The 21,240-nt window shown below is 41.3% G+C and overlaps 1 protein-coding gene across 5 annotated transcripts; it reads left to right on the forward strand.

Moving 5' to 3' along the window:
* The first annotated feature begins 883 nt into the window (after positions 1-883).
* Positions 884-20,570, forward strand: rps6ka5 (ribosomal protein S6 kinase, polypeptide 5). Of its 5 annotated transcripts, none has more exons than XM_046412585.1 (17): positions 884-1,194; positions 3,960-4,031; positions 4,245-4,463; positions 4,695-4,810; positions 4,915-5,016; positions 5,747-5,830; positions 5,992-6,095; positions 6,191-6,341; positions 6,521-6,682; positions 8,037-8,162; positions 9,275-9,408; positions 10,123-10,216; positions 11,126-11,296; positions 11,623-11,814; positions 13,585-13,744; positions 14,177-14,340; positions 14,987-20,570. In XM_046412585.1, exons 1-17 carry the CDS (start codon positions 1,125-1,127, stop codon positions 15,290-15,292), a joined length of 2,427 nt encoding a protein of 808 aa, XP_046268541.1. In that variant the 5' UTR covers positions 884-1,124; the 3' UTR covers positions 15,293-20,570. The 5 variants fall into 5 exon arrangements, with proteins under 5 accessions (XP_046268541.1, XP_046268542.1, XP_046268543.1 ...); XM_046412586.1 differs by having other exon boundaries at positions 6,191-6,317; XM_046412587.1 differs by lacking the exons at positions 884-1,194; positions 3,960-4,031; positions 4,245-4,463; positions 4,695-4,810; positions 4,915-5,016 and having other exon boundaries at positions 5,948-6,095.
* The last annotated feature ends 670 nt before the right edge of the window (positions 20,571-21,240 follow it).

Raw genomic sequence — 21,240 nt, forward strand, 5'->3', positions numbered from 1 at the left:
AAATCCAAACATAAACTGAACAATCTTTTGTTCACTGGTACTTCAGATTGGCCTTCTCAGACAGGCTTTACTTCAACTAACAGGAACTGATCGTTTCTGAGATATGCTACTGCCTGTCTTGCCCAATAGCTGTTTTCACATCACTATCATCACTGTGGCAAAACAAGATGCTCTCAGTTGTCGCTGGAAAACTTTCAAGCATTTCACAAAGGCCTAATAATAATCTTTATTCAAGAAGGTTAGTAGTCAAGCTGCACCTTAACTGAAACGTCCCAGCATGGTGGTGGAGAAAGTGCTGAGACGCTTTAATCAAGTAAAAGTAACACGTTTTACATTAGTGCTTTGCTGCAAGGATTTGTTTCCTTTTTTTATCTATCAGTAATAACTCATTATGTGGGTTACATTTTTTACGATGATCGTTTGTCACCCTTGTGAAGTTTTGATCTTCAAACTCGCAACTGTGTCCATTAAATAAATGTGGTGGAGTAATTGCCTATGAAATGAAATGAAATCATAAAGTCATAAAAAGGGAAGCCCACAAGTAAAACACAAGTTCCTCTTGATTGATTAGTCAGTTTAACTTGATTTATTATTGATTTATTTAACTTGTTTGAAAAATAAAAAACCCATAAATGCACGATTATTTTTGCAGTCTTTGGATTTGTTATTAGTATTTTGAATTTGGGAGTATATTTTTATGCCCGTTTGATTGCACTTTAATGTTTACTTTTCTGACGTTTGACGTACGCGTATACGAGCGACATTTGAAGGCAGCATCAGTCATTTTTAGGAAGGCGGGATCGTGTGTCACTAACACGACAAGATCCAATCAGCGGTCAGACTCTCACAATAGCAACCCCAATCAGCGAAGAGGGACTGTCTGGTTGCGAAGGTATTGGTAGTGGTGGTGTACTGGATGAAGCAAGGCTTTCCTTTGAGCTTGCTTACCGCTACGCTTAGTAGCGACGTTCTGCCGATATATCTGTTAAGTTCGGCGCCTGACTATCGGGCGTTTAATCCTCTGTTTTAATAATTCCGTTTCTGCATGTTTATACTGCAGACTAGCTTGCGAGGTGAGCGTAACCTTGTCTGAAAAGCATCTTTGAACACAATTGGAAATTACGATGCCATCCCCGATGGAGGGATCTTCTAGAGAAGGTGACCTCTTTACTGTGAAACATGAACTGAAAAATGGTAAGTTAGCTGCCAGCTAGTTAAACTTTATTACGCAGTTTTATGAGGTATCTTTAAGAGACACGTGCCTTGTAGAAATGTTCGCAGTTAGCTGGCTAGCTTGGAAGGACCAACTGTCACTGTCAGTGGGCATTTGTAGTGAGCGCTAACATCAACGTTAACGTTACCCAAGTCCAAAAATGGCAGAGGAAGGCCAGCTTTCACTGTCATTACCTGTAAGGCTGCTGCTAACCCACGCAAACTAACGTTACCTAACTATTTTAGCGATGTTTGCTAACTGCTATTTAATAACCGCGGTCAACACAGCTAACGTTAATAACGTTAGCCTAAGCTAGTTGTTAACGTGTAACAAGGCTAAATTAGAGCATCGACCGAGATTTTGAGCAAGTTTGTGCCGCCTTGCTTTAACGTTAATCACTAAATGGGTTGGTTTTCCCGTTATCGCCAGGATTTGTAAGGGGTCTCAGCTAACTTCTCCTTAGCGAACGAGAAGCAGCTACAAGCTGCAGCGCTGTCAAATCGCAAAAGTAAACGTTAGCTTGGCTTCTTTTTGCTCATTAAACAAGGGTGTACAGCGCACCAGCAGTAACGTTTGGCACTGCTGGTTCGTGTAATGATGTTTGACAGCTAAATTACTTAATCACCCCCTAACCTTGTTTAAACTATTCGATCATCCTCCAGATAAAACTGTGACTGTTGTGCTAAATCCTACTGGCTTTTGGATCAATTCACTGAATGATAGTACAAAGTGAAGTTGTGTTGACAGGCACTGGCCGTATCTAAAAAGCATGACTCCATAATGATAACCAGTAAATACAGTTATATTTATTGTTACAATTCACAAATATTTATGACTGAGACTTGGTTGTTTTGAGAGTGTGCTGATTCAATGCAGAGGGCTGCTGAGTGAAGTTGGACACTGCTTCAGCTACAACTGGTTTATAATGACACAGTGCTGCTGTTCAGGCTGCAACATGACTACGCTGCACCCCCATTTACTGCCCTGCCCTAAATATGCAGTCAGTCTAGTTGTCACTGGTACACTTTTTTTTGCATTAAATTTCACGCTGCATTTCAGCAGCTGTATCAACTTAACTTGACTTTGGATCCTTGCTGTAGTATTTAACCCAGTGGGGACCATATAGCCACATAAATAAAAGGATAGGCAGGCCATGCTGGTCTTCGTTTGTAAATATGTTCCTATTAAGCGATGTAATGTGAAATCAACACACAAGTGATTGCTGTTAATCTTCTGGCTAGACATGAAATATTTTGTGTGGACATTGTGAAAATGGACTGAAGGGAACATAGTTTCTATAATTTGTGTAATCTTAGCCATGGTTTAGTTGATGTTGGTGTAGTTATCAAGGTTGTAATTATATGTTCAATTTTTTTAAAGATTGATCACTTAGAAAATCAACCAAATTGCACAGTTTATGGAATGCTTTTTTATTTTGAGGAGCATTTCCCTCCTGTTGACTGTGGAGGTTCCTCTTGTCTATCATCTGGTTGGACACCTTTGTCAGTCTATTAATAAACACAGAAATCAAACTTGGCTTTTGAAGGGTGAGCTTGACAAGGTTGTTATGCAGCCTGAACCTCTGACCTGAAATTTAAAGGACAGCGTTGTTGTTTTGAAATGGCACAGTATGAACCCAGTATGCCTGATAGCTGGAGCATTTTTCCCCGAGTGTAACAGGAGAGGCAGCGGAAAAGATTAAATCAGCCGTTTTAATTGCTCAGTAGCCTATTTTCAGAGTGTGAGACAGAAGGAATGCATTCACTACAACGGACATGCATGTCTAAGAGCGTGCTACACTCAGTCAACACACAAGTGTGATTTAGAAAGACAGGGGAAGTAACTGACAGTGTGTGCTGAATTCACTGAAGATCTTTGATGGAATGTAATGGCCTTTTGTTGGCTAATGGACCAAGTTCATCTGCAGTTGCATAGAATATTATCTTTTACTGTTGAGAGAGAGTTAAGAATAGTAAGTGTTTTAGCATATGATTGTTTGCTTAAGGTCTTTGTGTACATGAATGAAGTTTGCTGATGATGCATGTGTTATGTCTGTAGTATCTGCACATTTTTAAAATTAAGCAAAATCACCGTTGCTGCTGTTGAATATGCATTCATTTAACCACCCAGGCTAACATCTTTTCACCTTTTTATCATTTAGAAACAGAAAACAGGTACACTGTAGAGAAGGACCAGTGTTATAGGTGATCTAAGGATTTATATTGCCTAACACTTCACTTTCATACCACAGTCTGCGTCTGCAACTTGTATCTCCTCATATCTTTGATGTCGTGGTTGTAGCACGTAATATTTTGCCATTATTAGTAAATTGTTTGTTAATGGTCCTGGTAATTCTCCAGTGACTTGTCTGCAATAAAGGCCCCTGTCATAGTAGTGGGAGATTTATAATATAACTGCAAACACCAATTGCAGCCGCAAACAGTAGGGCTATCATTGTAGTGAATATAAACAGGAATTTTCTCATGTTTGAGATAAGCGGATAAGTGGAAAAATACCTAATGTGAAAACTATATTCTTTAGCTACTCATTGATTATTGTGAATTGTTTCCGTCCACACAGTCATGAGAGTGAATCTCAAGGGAATTCATGTACTCAGCTGATCTCCTGTAATGTGAATGTATGTTAAATCGTTTTAATTTGATATTTTATTGTTCAGGCCATGTTTGTTTTGTTATCTGATCTGAGTGGTTTATCTGATTTTCTTTTATTTGTGCTCTGACTTCAGCCAACCTGACAGGCCATGTAGAGAGAGTGGGCATTGAAAACTTTGAGCTGTTAAAGGTCCTGGGCACAGGAGGTGAGTAAAATTTTTAACTTGAGCCTCTTTCTCTCTGTCGGTTGAATTTGAACTTGACATTTAGAGGATTAGTTGCGTGCCAGTCTGCCATCTGATATTGTTTGATTTTGGAATGATAAGCATGACCTACCAGTCATTTCTGTTAAACCCTTTGCTCGGCACTGCACTTTGCTCTCTTCTCTGCTCTCTTTCTTTCTTTATTTTAACCACCAGCATATGGCAAGGTGTTCCTAGTGAGGAAAGTGAGTGGTCATGATGCGGGGAAGCTGTATGCCATGAAGGTTTTGAAGAAGGCCACTATTGTGCAAAAGGCAAAGACGGCTGAACACACACGGACAGAGCGGCAAGTGCTGGAGCACATACGCCAGTCTCCATTCCTCGTCACCCTTCACTACGCCTTCCAGACGGATACCAAGCTGCACCTCATTCTTGGTCAGGATATTTTATGTGAAAGTGCCATTCGTGCATTGCAGACTGACACGTCTATGTTGTGTTTATACAAGCGAAAGAGAAGGTTAATGATTGTCTTTGACCCAGTGAAAGATCTCCACCAGCTGAAAGAATTAGTGCAAACAGAAACTTAATGAAGTGTTTGTCCTTCCCTGTAGAATAACAAACCAGCTCATATTTTGGACAAATCCTGACATGCATTTTCCATTATAGATTATGTTAATGGTGGGGAGCTCTTTACACATTTGGTGCAAAGGGTGCGATTTAAAGAGCAAGAAGTGGCCTTGTACAGTGGAGAGATTGTGTTGGCATTAGAACATCTGCACAAGGTAAAGCAAAGATTTCACACAGTCAGGGCCTCTTGTCTGTTCAGAAGTTATCTCATGTGACACGTTCTGTGTTTCAATTGGCTCCTGTCGTTTCCTCGTTGCAGCTTGGGATTGTCTATCGGGACCTGAAACTTGAGAATATTCTACTGGATTCAAGTGGTCATATAGTTCTCACGGACTTTGGCCTCAGTAAAGAATTTGATCAGGTAAAGTATTCTTTACGGTATGAGTTAAACCTCTCAATCTGTAAACCCCTCAGGAAGGAAGCTGAAGTCTAATTTAAAATTTCTTATTGAATTAAAACTGATACACCTCTCTGTTCTCAAAAGAAGTTTAGCCAAACCAAAAAGGCTTTTCCCTTAAAAGCCCTCAAAACAATGTTTTTTCTGAGCAATGGGGTCCTACTTGTCCCCACTATTTTCTGCCAAAGTAATTATTCTTTTGGTTATTTCACATGAGAGATATTGTCCTAAGTCCCCCCTCCCTTTCTACTTTGAAGTGGGGCAGCTCAGTTGGAAAAAGGTGATGTCTTCCAAGCAGCGATCAGATTTTAGCAATATTATAGTCAACATCTGATGGCAGTTGTGGGGTTGTTTGCTTATGTTTTTCCCAACGAAGCAGATCAGTTTTTGAGTTTTTGAGAGTTGAGCTCATAATGAAAAATGCTTAGAGATCTGTGTCCTCCTGTGCAGGAGACAAATTAAATGTGGGCCCACACAAACTGCTTCATAGCGCTACTACAGGTCAGGTCAAAAAGTCCACAGGGAACCCGTAAATTTTATATTGGAACACTGAAGGTTTGAAGCGACTTTTTAGGGGCTTTATTCGTTCTCACAGTCTCGGCCACTTGCAGGCATTTTACAACACAGAGAAGACTAAGATCCTCTGTATTCTGTGTTATGTTTTGATTCTAAAACATGTGTACTCTTAAACCAGGTGGAAAGGGCGTTTTCTGTCTGTGGCACCATTGAATATATGGCTCCAGAAATTGTGGAAGGCGGAGAGTCTGGACATGACAAGGTAATTTCTAGATTTATGTTTTATGCTGTTGCCTCTTCAATCTAATCGAGCACCCCAGACTCTCATCTTTATATTTCTGAATGTGTGTCCTCTCCGCTGAGTTTTGTCTTCTTTTAGTCTGTTAAGCCAAAGTCATGGATGCGTGCTTTCATGCATTCCAGGCAGTGGACTGGTGGAGCCTCGGCGTGCTGATGTACGAGCTTTTGACTGGCGGATCACCCTTCACCGTTGATGGAGATGAGAACTCACACACAGACATTGCCAAGTATGCATTCTTCCCCATCGACAGCCACAGTTTTCAGCTAGCTGCCAGTTACAGTGTCTCTGCAACACTGACCATATTTGTCTCGCACATCACAGGAGGATTTTAAAAAAAGATCCTCCTTTCCCCAAAGATATGGGACCACTGGCCAAAGACGCCATCCAGCGACTCCTCATCAAAGATCCAAAGAAGAGACTGGGCTCAGGTCCTGATGGAGCAGAGAATGTAAAAAAACACCCGTTTTACCAGGTGGATCTCGTTGCCTGTCTCGACTCTTCCACAATATTTAGAAAAACTAAATGGCAGGTTGGGCTGTTACTGCACATAATGGGGCTGCTCGGAGTGAATAGGATTTGGTGTTTGTATAAGCTTTGTTAATAAGGATGGAGATGAACCACAGTGTTTGTCTTTTTTTAAACTCACTTTAGAAAATTAACTGGGAGGACCTGGCAGCTAAGAAGGTGCCTGCCCCGTTCAAGCCAGTGATTCGGGATGAGCTGGATGTCAGCAACTTTGCAGAAGAGTTCACAGAGATGGACCCCACCTACTCCCCTGCAGCTCTGCCTCAAAACTGCGACCGCATCTTCCAGGTGGGATGGTGTCACGGGATGTTAGACTGCCAGACTGTTTTTTGTTGTGACTCATGGTGTTGTTGTTCACAGACGGGGACACTCCTTCGTTCTCCTTGCTGGGCATTGTACAGGACAGCATTTATATTTGCATCTGCTTTGTGTGGATGTTTGTCTGGGCTTTGGTTGCAGGCAGTGTGAAATGTTGACATGGATGAAAAATCGCATTTATACATTATCCACTTTTTATCTGTGACTATATTTGACATACTCCACAGCCAATTGAAGTAATCAAGTGAAGTTTTGAATGTCCTCAAAAGGTTGCTGTAAGTCAACATGAGTCTGTCTGTGTGCACTGGTATTCAAATTGACTAAAGGGTCTTTTATTGAAGTAATTGCTGCCATATGCAGCTCTTATTGAAGTAACAGATGTGAATGACTATTTTTGATGTAGCTTTGAACCATAATATGGCCCACAACTCTGTGCCAGCTGATGGCTGTCTGATGTATTGCATGAAATTTCAACTCTGATTGCCTTCTGGATCCTTGAGCTCGGTAGATCAATAGATCCATTAACGGGCTTCTCTCATGGAATAAAAGGTTACACTTTGAGAGCATCACCACGTCTGTCTCGGTTACGCCTTCAGTCTTTGATTGCCAACTTCATCTTGGCTTTTTTCGCTCTCAGCTGCCATTCACATAGTCTGAAATTTTGTGGTCTTTATAATTTGCAAGCCTAGCAATCTCTGAGATAACGACAGCAATCCCAATTTTAAACCGTGCACTTGCACCCCCACGGTGCCTCACAAAACAAAATTAAAATTGCATTAAGAGCGCCAAGATGTAATTTCACAGCAGAGCAATCAAATATTCAAGCCTGGCAATTTAGGGCATCTCATTCATTCAGCATCCATCCTTCCGTCCATCCATGGCTGTCACTACATACCACACAGCTGTGTGTGTGTCTGAGAAAAAGGGAAAGAGAGATTAATGCCAGTTCAAAGCTTTGGGCTCCCCACAGCTGGAATGAAGCAGGCAGCGCTCCACAATGACAGTTCAGACAATAGGAACAGCTGGACAGCAACTTCCACTCACAAATTAGCAGAACTGAGTTTGTTGTGAAGCTTAACGGGCTGGTGTGACATTTGAAGAAAAATGTGCGAAAATGTGTTGAGTTTTATAGCAAATATGGAAATGTGTAAAGTACAATCAGTGTCTATAAATTTCGGTAGTATATAAAATAACTATAATGAGCAACAACTGCCACACACTGCAGAAATGGTTGTTTCCTTTCTCTCTGCCCATATAGTACAACCCTCACGTTATGTCCTTTGTAAATTGTAAACACCTAGAGTTGATGTGTTTCTGTGTGCAGGGCTACTCTTTCATGGCCCCCTCCATCCTGTTCAAGAGGAATGTGGTGATGGACGACCCTGTCCAGCTGTGTGGGGGCTCTGAGAGGCCAGGCTCTGCTGCGGTGGCCCGCAGCGCCATGATGAAGGTAAGATGAATGGGCTCGGATCCCCCTGTACAAACACACTTAAGCTAATGGCTGCTGTCATGGACGGATGAGACTTTTCCCTTCCTCTCTATTCCACTAGATCTTTTTTTTCTCTACTGTACTTGTTTAACTGCACTCAGATTCAGATTTCAGACATGAGCCTTTATTTAATTTGTTTTTGTCATGGATGCACTTATGTATCTGTGCAACAAAATGCTTTTTTTTTTTGATAAGGCAGCAGTGCATTATTTTTGTGTGGTAAGCAATTCTTTCATCAACATCCTGGGTAAGTGCTGATGCAGACTTGGTTTTGATTTAAGTGATATGAAATTTAGTTGTTTCACAGTCTTTGCTGTGTTTAATATTCTTTACTATATGTGTTGGTAATTAATCATTTTAATGATTTTCAGTATTTTTAGCAGTCTTTGATTACTCAACAAAATGCTGGAAAACTGAATTTTCATGAATATAAATTCAGCACTTTGGCTTGCATGTTTGCTTGTGACTTTGATCATAGCCTGCTAATATCGTTTGGTGCTTACACCTTTAGAAAGGGGAAGTTAGAGTTGAGCTGCCTCACGACTGTGACCACCAGCCTCGGCTCACTGTGGTGTCACAAACTGGAAACTAGCCAGACAGACTGTCTTCTCTTTACTTGTTGTCACCTTAAGTATCTTAATCAGGATCTGGAAAAGCAAGATTTTTCACCTTCACCCTTTTCACACTTTCACAATTGCTAGGTACGTTTGTCATCTCCGTGCTTCTCTTTGTATGCAAATGAATTTTGGCAATATTGCACAAGAGCAAGTTTATTGGGTTCCTCATAAAACGGTTTCACATGGACTGGTGCAGATCACTGTGTCTTCATGTAATAAGCTATAAAAATCTTTAAATTATAGTCGCAAAACAGCAAAAGTTTTAATTTTATGGTCACATACAATAGTAATATGAAAAAAATGGTTGTTGAATTTGAAATTGAATTTGAAAATAAATGATGTGTATATGGCCTCTGGATTAGGCTTAAATATGAAGAGATGTACTTTAATGTAATCTAATGTCACTTGGATACTGATGATGCCTCTCAGCTAAACTTTTGACTTTTGACTCACCAGGACTCACCTTTCTATATGAGTTATGAGATGGACCTGAGGGACAGTGTTCTGGGAGAGGGCAGCTTCTCCATCTGCAGACGCTGCACACACAAGAAGACCGGACAAAAATACGCGGTCAAGATTGTCAGCAAGAGGTACAATCTCACAGCCTGGTTTGGCTGCGTGATGTTTATAGTTCAGTTGCTCACCTTCCTCCTCCTCTCCCTTGCAGAAATTGGACTATTATCAACCGCTCTAAACACAGTCAAAAAATGAGAAATGTTTTGCCCTATTATCCTGTTTTAATTTACCCGATGTGGGTTAAATAGAAGTAAATACATCTCTGTTGACAAACCTGATTGTTTTTGATGGCAAAATAAGCTTTGATCTTATGTGCTGACTGCAGTCCTACACTACACTCCTCCACTGAGAGTTTGGCCAAGAATATTGTGACTCTGTAAGCAAGCCTCACTGGGTTTATCAACCTAATGCAAACACTTTAAAGTTTATAGAAATGTCTCCGCAGTTAAAGATCTGAGAACGTTCAAGAAAAAAAAACAACCTCACACTGTCAGAAAAAAAACCAAACACAAAACGATAATGTACAAAATGTCACAAAAGGGAGATGGGGCGTTGATGCACTGTCTGTGGATATTCTGTCTTGACTGTTTATGCTTCTCTCAGTACTTGATACTGACTGTTTATTCACTAAAATGTAATCAATAAAATTCTCTGCTTTATGCCAAAATGGCAATTGAAAACCAGTGAAAGAATACAAGAAACACTTTTTGAAAAGTCAGTTTCTCACTCTGCTGTATATGTGTGTATTTATGTTGTATTTCGTGGCTTCCTGCTTGTGTTTGCTGTAGGATGGAGGCACAGACTCAGCGAGAAATAGCAGCCCTGAAGCTCTGCGATGGCCACCCTAACATTGTCAAGTTACATGAAATTTACCACGACCAGGTGAGGCTGGCTGCGGAGCCTACGTTTGCCACAGTAAATTCTGTTTTGCGTGACTCTTTGTGAAGTCCTTTGGGACTGCAGCCTTATTAAGTCCTGGAACTGGAACAAGGCAGATTAATGGGGAGGCTTGAAGCCCTTGAGGTCTGTCTCTGTCTCCTCATATATTGTCCCATAAACATCTCTTTGCTTTATATTTTACACCAAATGTATTTTTAAGCTGCTGCTGTACTAACAACCATTTTGTTTCACTGAATAGAAACCTGGATTTTCTTGTGTTGTTAATCGAGCAGCACACTCGAACCAAACTAAGTGTGTGTATGTTCCAAGTGAAGCTTACCTCGGTTATTGGGAAGGTGTGCCTGTGTGGCTGACTGTGTACAGGTTCATTAGCCCTGCTTCTTCACGGCCAGGAGCACCACTTTAGTCTGATGAGCTCAGTGGGGTTATTACTGTACCTCAGAGGCCTGTGACCCAGATCAAAGCAGTGCTGCCTCGCCTCAGTCGAGTCCTGCCTTTGTTCCACAGACCCAGCGCTAATGAGAAACTCTACCTCGCTGCCCAGATACATTATTCCCTTCCCAATTTGTTTGGACCCTTTTGCTTTTGCTCAGTACTGTTATGGTTTGATCTCACCATCAGGGGATCAAGGATGGCTTGTTTTTGCTAAATTTGTTATGCAACCAAAAAAAAAAAAAGAAAATTCTCGTCCACCACTTCACACGTTAACATTCAGCTGTTTTCAGCTTGCAGTTCAGGCTGTGAAAGCAAGATTTGATACACATTAGCAGACACTTTTTCAAATCCTGTAGGAATGTTTGCACTTGTACTATTTCAAAGAATAAAGATTGAACATGGGTGTGACAGGTTGGTTGGTGAGGAGTGTAAATATAATCTGTGTGTTTGCTGTAGCTCCACACGTACCTGGTCCTGGAGCTGCTTGGAGGAGGGGAGCTGCTGGAGAGGATCCGCAGAAAGCAGCATTTCAGCGAAACTGAGGCCAGCCGCATCATGCGAAAACTGGTGTCTGCCGTCAGCCACATGCACGACGTAGGAGTGGTGCACAGGGACCTTAAACCGGAGGTATTGGGCATAGATTCAGCAGGACTGTAACTAGAAACTCATTTCTGTCTGTGCAGTTTGTGTCTTTGTGATGAATACAGACACAGGGGATCATAAGCTTTTAAAACAGAATTACTGTGTTTTTCTGAACTTAGTATGAGCTGTCGTATTGTCATTGTGACGCTGCAATCTTCTGCACAGCAAGAGTGAAATTGTTTGACCCTAACATGGGTCAAAAGTACCTGGTCAGGCAAGTCTTGATGTCCAATTTAGTAAGCCCTTGAGTGGACCAGTTTTGCAGAGCAGAAAAGAAATGATTGCTGTCCATGTCTTGAATTGCTTCGTAGAACCTGCTCTTCACGGATGAGAGTGAGAACTCCGAGATAAAAATCATAGACTTTGGCTTCGCTCGACTCAAACCGCCAGACAATCAGCTCCTGAAGACTCCCTGCTTCACACTGCAATACGCAGCACCAGAGATACTCAAATACGATGGCTACGATGAGTCCTGTGACCTCTGGAGTCTGGGGGTCATTCTGGTGAGTGGGTGTGGGCTGACAGAGCCCTGCTCGGGTTAAAACAAAGTGCTGGTAGTTGGACTAATGGAGAATCATTTATTATTCAACTCCCAAATTATCCTGAGCAGAGAGAAGCATATCAGCAGCACTTTCACAAGAATTTTATTTTACAGAAGTTTGAACAGAAATTGTACACATAGCAGGAAAGAAAACTCGTGGTAGTGTGCAGTACTTTTATAAAAGTACACAGTACTTTTTGAAAGAAAAGAATACGCCAATATGTCCATGTCCAACATGTAGTTAGTTCACCAGTTTGTGACTATAATCAAATGATTTATCTAGTAAAAATACAAAACAAATGCTGGTCACAGATTTTAAATTATAAATATTAAGGTTAAAAGGATACTCACAGAATGACACCCCACATCATTTAGTCTGATGACATTAATGCTGCTCATTTAGGAGTAGGATGAAATGACAGATCATTGATTAGCACTTTTCACCAGCATCTTTATTGGTGATTGCACACTCACATAACAAGTAAATCCCTCACTTTCCACAGTGCCCCAGCAAAGTGACCTGATTATAAATTTAGAATTTTGTAAAAATCCTTTCAGGCTCCACTTTGAAGGTGTTTTTCATCATACTGAAGCACTTCTAATACCGCATTAATGTTTAATCATGAACCCCACACAGTGTTGATTTGTTGATTTTATGGATTAAACATTTGCTGCAGGCCATTCTGATTAAGCAATCAGCTGTTATTTTTATTGATTTTGGCTTTAGTTTAGGCTTCCTGTGTGTGTGTGTGTGTGTGTGTGTGTGTGTCAGGGGGGTGTTTTTGTGCATCAGTGGCCACATGTACGTCTGCATGTGTGATAGCCAGTTTTGCATGATACTCATCTTCCTCTCTTGTTGTCGCCACAACCCTCAGCATCCTGTGGTGAGCTGACACAGTTTAAGGCTCACTGTGGAGTGAAGAGCAACCAGACCAGCTCTCAGAGCAGGTTAAGGCTGTGCTCCTGTGAGACAGTGCTTCACGGCAGCAGAAATGTCATCCTAATTCAACCATTCAAAAGAAGAGGTAGAGAGGAGAAGGAGAGAGGACGCTGAGGGGGGAGTTGAGAGAGAGACAGAGAGAGGTATTTCTGTGTTTGGCCAGTCATCCGTACAGAATCTTGGCTCCCTTGTCCAAGCGCTGTTTTGTGCCGTCGCCCCCTGGGGGGACATGGGAGTATTGTGCTTCATGCAGCTTTGATGAAATGGCTACTGACAAGCTGTGTGCACAATGCCCTGGAAGCAAAGAGAGCCAACAGAGAGAGGGAGGGAGAGAATTAGAGATCAGGCCATGACAGATCATCCACCGCCAAAAGGGCTGTTCCCAACCACTGTCATTTTAATGAGGAATCTGAGGCTAAATGTAAGCAGGCCAAGGTGAGAGTATCCTGTTCACCGAGCTGAGCACAGAGCGCTCTTCTGTTTAGTGCTGGTTCAACCTCGGTCAACAACATGCAGCATAACAATGGAAAAATGTGGACAGTCGTGATCGGTTAAGAGCTCTTCTGAGCTTGCATGTTGTTATATCAACAGCAGATGTGTTTATCACTGATGCGTAGTTACTTTCCCAGCTCATCGGTAGGCAACTTGATTAACGAGCGTGTAACGTTTCCCGTGCCACACAACTGTACAAAATGTTTAGATTTGATTTGATTTAAAGTGTAGACATTTAAGCAAGGAAGCTTTCTTCATGGTGTTTTGACAGCAGCTTGTGTGTTTTTCTCCTGTTTGCAGTACACCATGCTGTCTGGCCAGGTGCCTTTTCAGTGTCAGGAGAAGAGCCTCACCCACACCAGTGCTGAGGAAATCATGAAGAAAATCAAACAGGGGGACTTCTCGTTTGAAGGAGAAGCCTGGAGAAATGTGTCCCAACAGGCCAAGGACCTTATACAAGGTGAGCATGGAAACTGGTAGCTTCATGTTAAAAAGTTTATTTTTTCACAAGATGAGAGATCAGGTGTTATGCCACTGTGAGACTGTAGTTTAGAGTACATTTTAGTCTATTAGTGACATGATATCATTTTTGGAGGATAGTATTTCACTTTAGTGTGTGTCTCATGCAAATTGGCTGTAAATATTACAAAATTGCAAAACAGGATCACAAGACCACTGTGTCTTCCCCACTAACTATTGAGACCATACACATTCCAGCTGTACAGTAATCACTTATTTGCATATGAAAAAGTTCTGTTTTTCAGCTTATCACAATTGAAAATACAGACGACAGACCACATCCTGAAGAGGAAATCACTTCCTCTTTGCGGCTCACCTCCTCACTCGCGTGTTAAGAGCGCTAAAGGTAATTATCTGTGTCTTGTCCCTGCAGAGCTGCTGACGGTGGACCCAAACAAGAGGATTAAGATGTGCGGCCTACGTTACAATGCCTGGCTGCAGGACGACAGCCAGCTGTCCTCAAACCCACTCATGACCCCAGACATTCTCGGCTCCTCCACCGCCTCCGTCCACACTTACGTCAAAGCGACCTTTAATGTACGAAATGACCGGCAGTGCGTGCTTGTGTTAGATCTAGGTCAGGTTGTATTAAACAGCTGCTGCTCTACCTGCCAGCCTCATGGGCTGCACAAAAGCCAGTCTTAAATTGTCCAAATTACAGTTGAAATGATCAGTCAATAAGGTCTGAACAACAGAAGTAGTCAGCTATTTTGATAATCAGTTAAAACCTTCAGGTTTTGCTTCTTTGATTTGTCTTGTTTATTGGTTTTGAGTTGCAAGACAAAACAAGCCATGTGAAGATATAAGAAAGGGCTTTAAGAAATAGATATTTTGCACCATTTTTGTTCATTTCATCAAAGATTAAAATGTTAATTGTTTCACAGAAAATACTGGCAGATAAACCGATAATGAAAATGCTATTAGTTGCAGTCATAGTCTAATTAAATGTTGTAAATTTCTAATTTTATGCCTGGGGAAAAAAAAACAATTTTGATTGGTTAAAAACACACCTGAAATACCAAAGCAGTGTGTTTAGGCTTATCCAGTATTGATATGAAGGTTCAGTACTGTGTTTAGGAACTGCTCAGGAGAGGAAAGGTGGATCAGTACATCCGTGGACACTGAGTAATTCAAAGAAATCATAGTTCACCAATATTTTTTGTTTTTTTATTTTTTGTCCCAGGCATTTAACAAATGTAAGCGGGAAGGTTTCCGCCTGCAGACGGTGGACAAGGCACCGCTAGCCAAGAGGAGGAAGATGAAAAAGACAAGTACCAGCACAGAGACCCGCAGCAGTTCCAGCGAGAGCACCCACTCTTCATCCTCCTCCTCCCAGTCTCAGGAGAAGACTTTTCCAGGAGGCGACACCAACCTGCAACCCTCCAACAGCACGCCTGTTAACACACCTGTCGACACACCTGTGGTGCTCGGAACGGATTCTGAGCACCGACCCGCGCAGCCAGCCTTTGACTTTTCAGGAGGGCAGTGATGCAGCGAGAGGAAAAGGGAGATTCAGACAGTTTCATGAACCGCTGAGTGCTTGGACCAGTGTAGAGACAGCTCTCTTCTCTTTCTCTTTGTCCCTGGCACCTCTCTGCCTCTGGCTCAATTGCATGGACGTCCGCACGTCTCCAAAACAAAGCATGCAGCAGGAGCAGCAACCATCACCTCAATATCAGTCAATCAGTCATCACTAGCAATAGCCTATTCCTCTTTTCTCTCTCTGACTTTCACACGCAGACTGTGTCAATCAGGGACTGGACCAGGAAGGAGTCGTCACCAGTGTCCAAAATGAAAAGGGCTGCCTTACTGCCCCAGGTCCAAACAGACAATGGAGAGGCATGTTCAGTCTCGTCATAAAACCACAGCTCAGTCTGTCTGCTCCATTTTCCCGTCTTCGTCCATGCCTCCCGAAGTTTTAAAGGGAAAGTCGTCGTGTTTACACCATGGACGCTTTGTATTTTTTTGTCAAAGGGAGAAAAGAAAAGCACCGTACTGCAGCGTAACGTAACGTGGGTCCACTTCTCTTTTCTGGGAAGTCTCTGCAGGATGGAGCAGGGTATTTATATGTGAATTTTACAGACTGAAATTTATTTATGATAAGCTATATTATTAACTTATTGATGTTTCAGACTGATCTGAAAAGAAATAATGAATACAGTGAGTCTGAAAAAACAAAAACAAAAAAGAAAAAAAACATTTTGTGTATGTGTGTATTTTTCCGTATCAGCTCAAAAGACTGTTTCCATTTAGTCTGATCGTTGTTCATACATCTTTGTAATCATCATCAGTGCTTCAGGTAGGTTACTCAGACAGTTATGTAGATATTGTTAAGATTAAGCGAGAAGAGATTAACATCATTAGCTACTGGTTATTGGTTGTGAAGCAGTTTGGCAAATTTATTTAGCCAAAGTCCTTTGGGCTTAAATTATTTATCGATGTTGGTAAATTTTGGATTTGTGGTCAGAAAGAGTCCGTTTTTCCTGTTCATGTGGATTAAAGAAGCAACAGTATAAACATGTTTTTTTAGGAACAGCCAAATGCAATTGTTCCGCCAAATCTGTGGTTTATTGCTGTATGGGGAGCATTGCTGCCTGAGGGGATCTGACCCTACAAGAAGAGCTATATTTAGACTTATTTTTGCCTCTGATGTGGGAGTGCGACTGCTTCAAGGCTCAGCATTGCTGCTGTTCTACATTCTGTGATCCTCAAATCAGTATATTTAGCACAGCAGCGGATTTGCCTTGTGTGGTATGGGACTTAATTTGTCTCATTATCACTACAACCAATTGGATTGAGCAGAATGCCCCAAATGGAAAATTAAGATCAGCTTAGTGCGAGGTGAATGCGTCAAGAAGCCAAAGGTCAGGTTCAAAGTGGCTTCCTTGATTTTTTTTTTTTCAAAATCAAAAGGCTTATGTGCCAAAAAATGCAAGTAGATCAGGTCGTGGTTTGAGTATATGAGTCAAGTGTGGTGATTAGTGCTATTTTAATGCAATATAGTGCAAAAACTTTCCCCTTGTTTTCAGGCTTAAAGTCTCAGAACTACTGCAAAATATGTACCCTTTATGAAAACAGGAAGTCCCAGAGGACAGGCCTCAAACAAACACTCCTTTTACATTTGACACCACCCCTTGCTCTATTTCCCATGTTGTACTGCATGACTGAAATGGTGATCTTTGCACTGTGTGGCAGCTCTCACTTTGAGGCAAATATCTGGTTAGTATTAAGTCCCCAGTGCATGATGTAAACTGAAACATCAACCCCTTCTTTTTCTATGTTTTTAGGAGCTTTTTGGCAGATTCTTACTTGATTTAATGTGAGTTTGTTTACTAGCAAATTTGAATATCCCTGATTTAATTCGGGACATTGAAGTTTTGCTGTTTGAGGTGTGATGCAAACATCAAAACCCCTTTTTACAATAGCCTGAATATTGTAATGTTCCTATGTCACAGTGTTGGTGTTAGCCAGGATAGCTAGGCAGGTAAAAGCCACACTCTGTGAATTGTTTTTGGGTTGTTTTTTTGTTTTGTTTTTTTGCTAGTATGTGTTAGTCTGATTACATGGTAATAGTTGAAATACTGTGTTCTGTTAATATATATAGGGGTGTTTGTGTTCAGCATGTGAAGCTGCCTAGAAACAGTTTCTCCTGCTCAGTCGGGAATCAAATTCTTGGACTACTGTGCATTTAAATACACTCCCTCATCTTCTTCCATTTTAATGCACTCTGAATCTGAACCAAAGCATTAACTTCAAGGTAGCTGCTCTTAAAAGCTGCATGAGACATTTCCTTTCATGCAAATATGCAAAGAATTGCTTCATACACCACACTTTCTGTACGTATTGTCCAGCTGGTGAAATATGTTAGATGTTTCAAGCTCAGATCATTTTGTAACAGTGTACAGTGTGTTTCCACGGCGATTCATCATAGGATCTATGGTATCCATATCCAGCACATTATCATGCTTTGAACTATGCATCTCTCTGTTTTCGCTGTTGTGTTGCTTTTGACATTTCACAAAAGACCTCATCGAACGGGTTCAAACATAATGCTTAAAAGGGCGTAACGCGATGTACATATAGTGTACTTTTACTCGCATGGCATCAGCCACAAATAGCAAAGTAGGATCCATTGGCGTATGAAAAGCAGGAATCCTTGGAACTAAACACTACAAAGCTCTTGTCTAAGTTCGCACGAGTTCCCCGTTGCTGCCTCATTAAGCCTCTTTTCTTTTGTTTGGGTGTATTAATAGCTCAAGTGGAGGAAGAGGAAAAGTGTCCTATATTGAGCTTCCCTCTGGGAGCCAAGCTCTATTAGCTGATGTACTGCAGTACTGTTTGTTCCAAAGAAAATACCGTATTTCACTCACTGCCTCTGTGGGACCCGGCTCACTGTTCTTTGTAGGAAAAATAACAGTGTTTCACAGGGAAGGGTTGCTTTAGTACCAACGTCTCCTGGGGCTGATTTTCAGAATAGACCGTGGACAGTTTAATCATTGTGCCACTTTGAGAGAGAGAGAGAGAGGGGGAGGCCAGTTTTGATTTGACGTTTTCTTGTCTCTGATATGTATTTTCCTGTAGGTTCGCTGGAATTTGAATGAAAGGTTCCTTTTCTGCCTACAGCGCTTCCTCTTTTTTTTTTTTGCACCCCCTCCCGATGAACTAAACCTTTGTAGCTTTTTGCTACATTAATAAGAGGACTGGTAGCTTGAACTGTTTAGTGCAAACTGATCTACAGTTGTGTATCTGAGTCGAAGGACTGGACATGGGAAGTTCCTGTGTACTTCTGTCAGCGTTTTTGGGCTTAAGAGACAGATGCCAAAGCTGAAAGTGACATTTCGCACTGAAAGCTTCTCCATTAGGTATTAGGTATAATATGTATTGTCCCTGAACGTGATTGGTGTTTGGACAGAGGCTGTGGTCAGTGTGCTTCTCTTTGGTCAGCCTTCAGTGAAGAGAGTGTGGAGCTGTCCGTGGTGCTGAAGTGGTTAAACCTCTGGCAGTGCTTCAGACGCAATCCACGATAACCTGTAATAATGTGATCGTTTAAAACGGCGATTCCCGACTCGGAGTACTTGTGCAGCCGCTAGCGGGCACATAGACAATTTTAAGAGCTAACACACACAAATGGGTTTAAGAATTGGATTGAGGCTGACCTTAAAGGGTGGTTCCACCAATTTTACACGTCAGAATCTGTTTACAGGTCTTGGGGAGCACTGCTGCACGTGTGGGGGGGGACATAAGGTTGTCCTCTAGTGATGTCATTTGAGTCAGTGTAGGTTGTGGGCTGAGGAAGTTTGAAAATGTGGAGTGTGGAGTTAGGAGGGTGTGAGCTTACCAGATTTCTGTATCCTGCTTGAACGGGACGCAGCTTTCACCAACCTGAGGCTGTTGTAACTCCTGTCGTGACTGAGAGGGTGAAAACCGAAGTCGAAAACAGATGGCGAAAATGATACGAGTATGAACGCAAGCTGGACCAAATTCCACGATTACTACGTCTTGTATGAAAACAAATAGCATAATTAATAAAAATATCAGTAACACTTTTATGTAAGTGATAGTGTTCAATAAATACACTAAGATTTATGTAAACTTAGATACAACTGTAACAAATAGTACAGCTGCTGCTTTAAAGGGTCAGGACATCCAAAAACACAATATTTAGAGGAACGTTTTCTCCAGGAGAAATCAGTTTCAGTATTTGCACTGTATGGTATGTGGCTTATCCAAAGTAACTGTGACTTTGACTCTGGAAATAGAAAAAGAACCTAAAAACTAAAACTTGATCAAACTCATAAACAAATAGTGTGTGTGTTGTTTTTTTGGAATTTGTGCAAACTGACCCTTTAATGATCCACACCCTGCTGTTCCAGACAGGTCAAAGCACACATTACTGCTGCCATGCTCAAAGACACTTCAGCAGGTTGGGCACCACTTGGCCCAGTATTGAGATCCATGAAAAGGTTTAACTGTTTTTGTTTTGTTTTGTTTTCACGAATCCTAAGGGATGTCACTCCGTGGTCGCATCAGCCTGCCGCTTTAGGCGCCATCACCTCCGTCGCCATCATGCATGTGCTGCTGCTTGACTGATGTCTGTTTTCATCGACTCTTGCCATGTTGTTACTGAAGCGCGTCAAAAAGTACTGTAGCAGTGAATTCCCTTTTGAGATCGGTCAATATTAAACCGTTTCCACAACACACAGTCAAGCTTTAACAGCAACACTTTGCACTTGTGTGTTATTTTAATCATGCAATTGATTTTTTTTTCTTTCTGTAAGAGAAAACTTTGTTGACTTTGTGCAGGCTCAGATGTTTCAGCTTAATTCATCCATCTGTGTGTGTGTGTGTGTGTCGATGGCTGTTGTCCGAAATGTCTTGGACGAATCTAAAATATAAACCTCAACACCGGATTGTACTTGTACTGCAAGGACACGCCATGTGCATACCTGCTTTTTTAGGGCACTGTGAACCTCATCATTCAGGTCTTTCAGGCACACCATTGACAGCACAAGGAAAAAGCTGGATTTGCTTCAGTAAACGCTTTACTCGCTGGCTGAACACATCTGTACATTCAACGACCTGATGCCAGTCGTGTTGAGTCTGTTCATAGATCCTTGGCCTCGGTGTATTTTCAAGTGTATTCACATCATATTGCTGAAGATATTTTGTGATACCAGGATTTGTGTGTATGAGTTTTCAGAAGGACAATAAATGTATGATTTCATGTTCATTTATTGATACTGACTAATAAATTAGGTACAAACCTTTTCATATTTACTATTCTAATTTGAAAGGCACGTTAGGAAACTTTTCATTTCAGTGGGCAGACACTAGGTGGCAGTGTTTAATAAAGTACCACTCGGAGAGCAGTTTGCTGTGGATGGATGGGCTCCAGTCAGACTGTTTGACATAGATTAATCAAATGTTAAACACGGTTCGACAATTAAATAGTATTTTTCATGTTTTCTAGCAGGACTAGAGATTTGTGTCTTTGTACCAGCTTGATTAAATGCATATTTATAAGCAAACTTAGATTTGTGTTTGGTGTCACTGTAAAAGTCCAGTTATATTATTCTTACGCTTTGATTAGAACAGTCATATGCAGTGGACCCGACAAAAGGTTTTTGCAGTCTCTTTTGGACAGAGAAAATGTAATACCGTATGACAGATAAACTGGTGTGAGACTTAATCATTTAAATGGGGAAAAGCTGAGTGAACTCTGGTAATATGAGTCATTAGGGGATGTTTGGATCATTTGTAAAATGATGAGTATTAATGAGCTTTGCTTGTGTTTGCCTGTTTAGCATCCTGTCCATTAAGAAATTTTATAAGTTAAGAGCTTTCGGGTCTCATTTCGTGATCATTCATTTAAGGAGTACTTTCTCCATTAGTTTGTTGATCGTTTTCCCATCATAGTTTAGCAAAACCAAAACTGAC

The sequence above is a fragment of the Scatophagus argus genome, chromosome 15 (assembly GCF_020382885.2).
Source record: "Scatophagus argus isolate fScaArg1 chromosome 15, fScaArg1.pri, whole genome shotgun sequence".
Taxonomy (NCBI): Eukaryota; Metazoa; Chordata; class Actinopteri; family Scatophagidae; genus Scatophagus; species Scatophagus argus.

What these genes read in the sequence shown, in the direction of transcription:
- rps6ka5 (XM_046412585.1), top strand. Translation starts at nt 1,125, where the DNA reads ATGCCATCCCCGATGGAGGGATCTTCTAGAGAAGGTGACCTCTTTACT. An exon ending in CAAGCTGCACCTCATTCTTG is followed by an intron (nt 4,464 to 4,694) that starts GTCAGGATATTT and finishes TTTCCATTATAG; the next exon opens with ATTATGTTAATGGTGGGGAG. An exon ending in TCAGTAAAGAATTTGATCAG is followed by an intron (nt 5,017 to 5,746) that starts GTAAAGTATTCT and finishes CTCTTAAACCAG; the next exon opens with GTGGAAAGGGCGTTTTCTGT.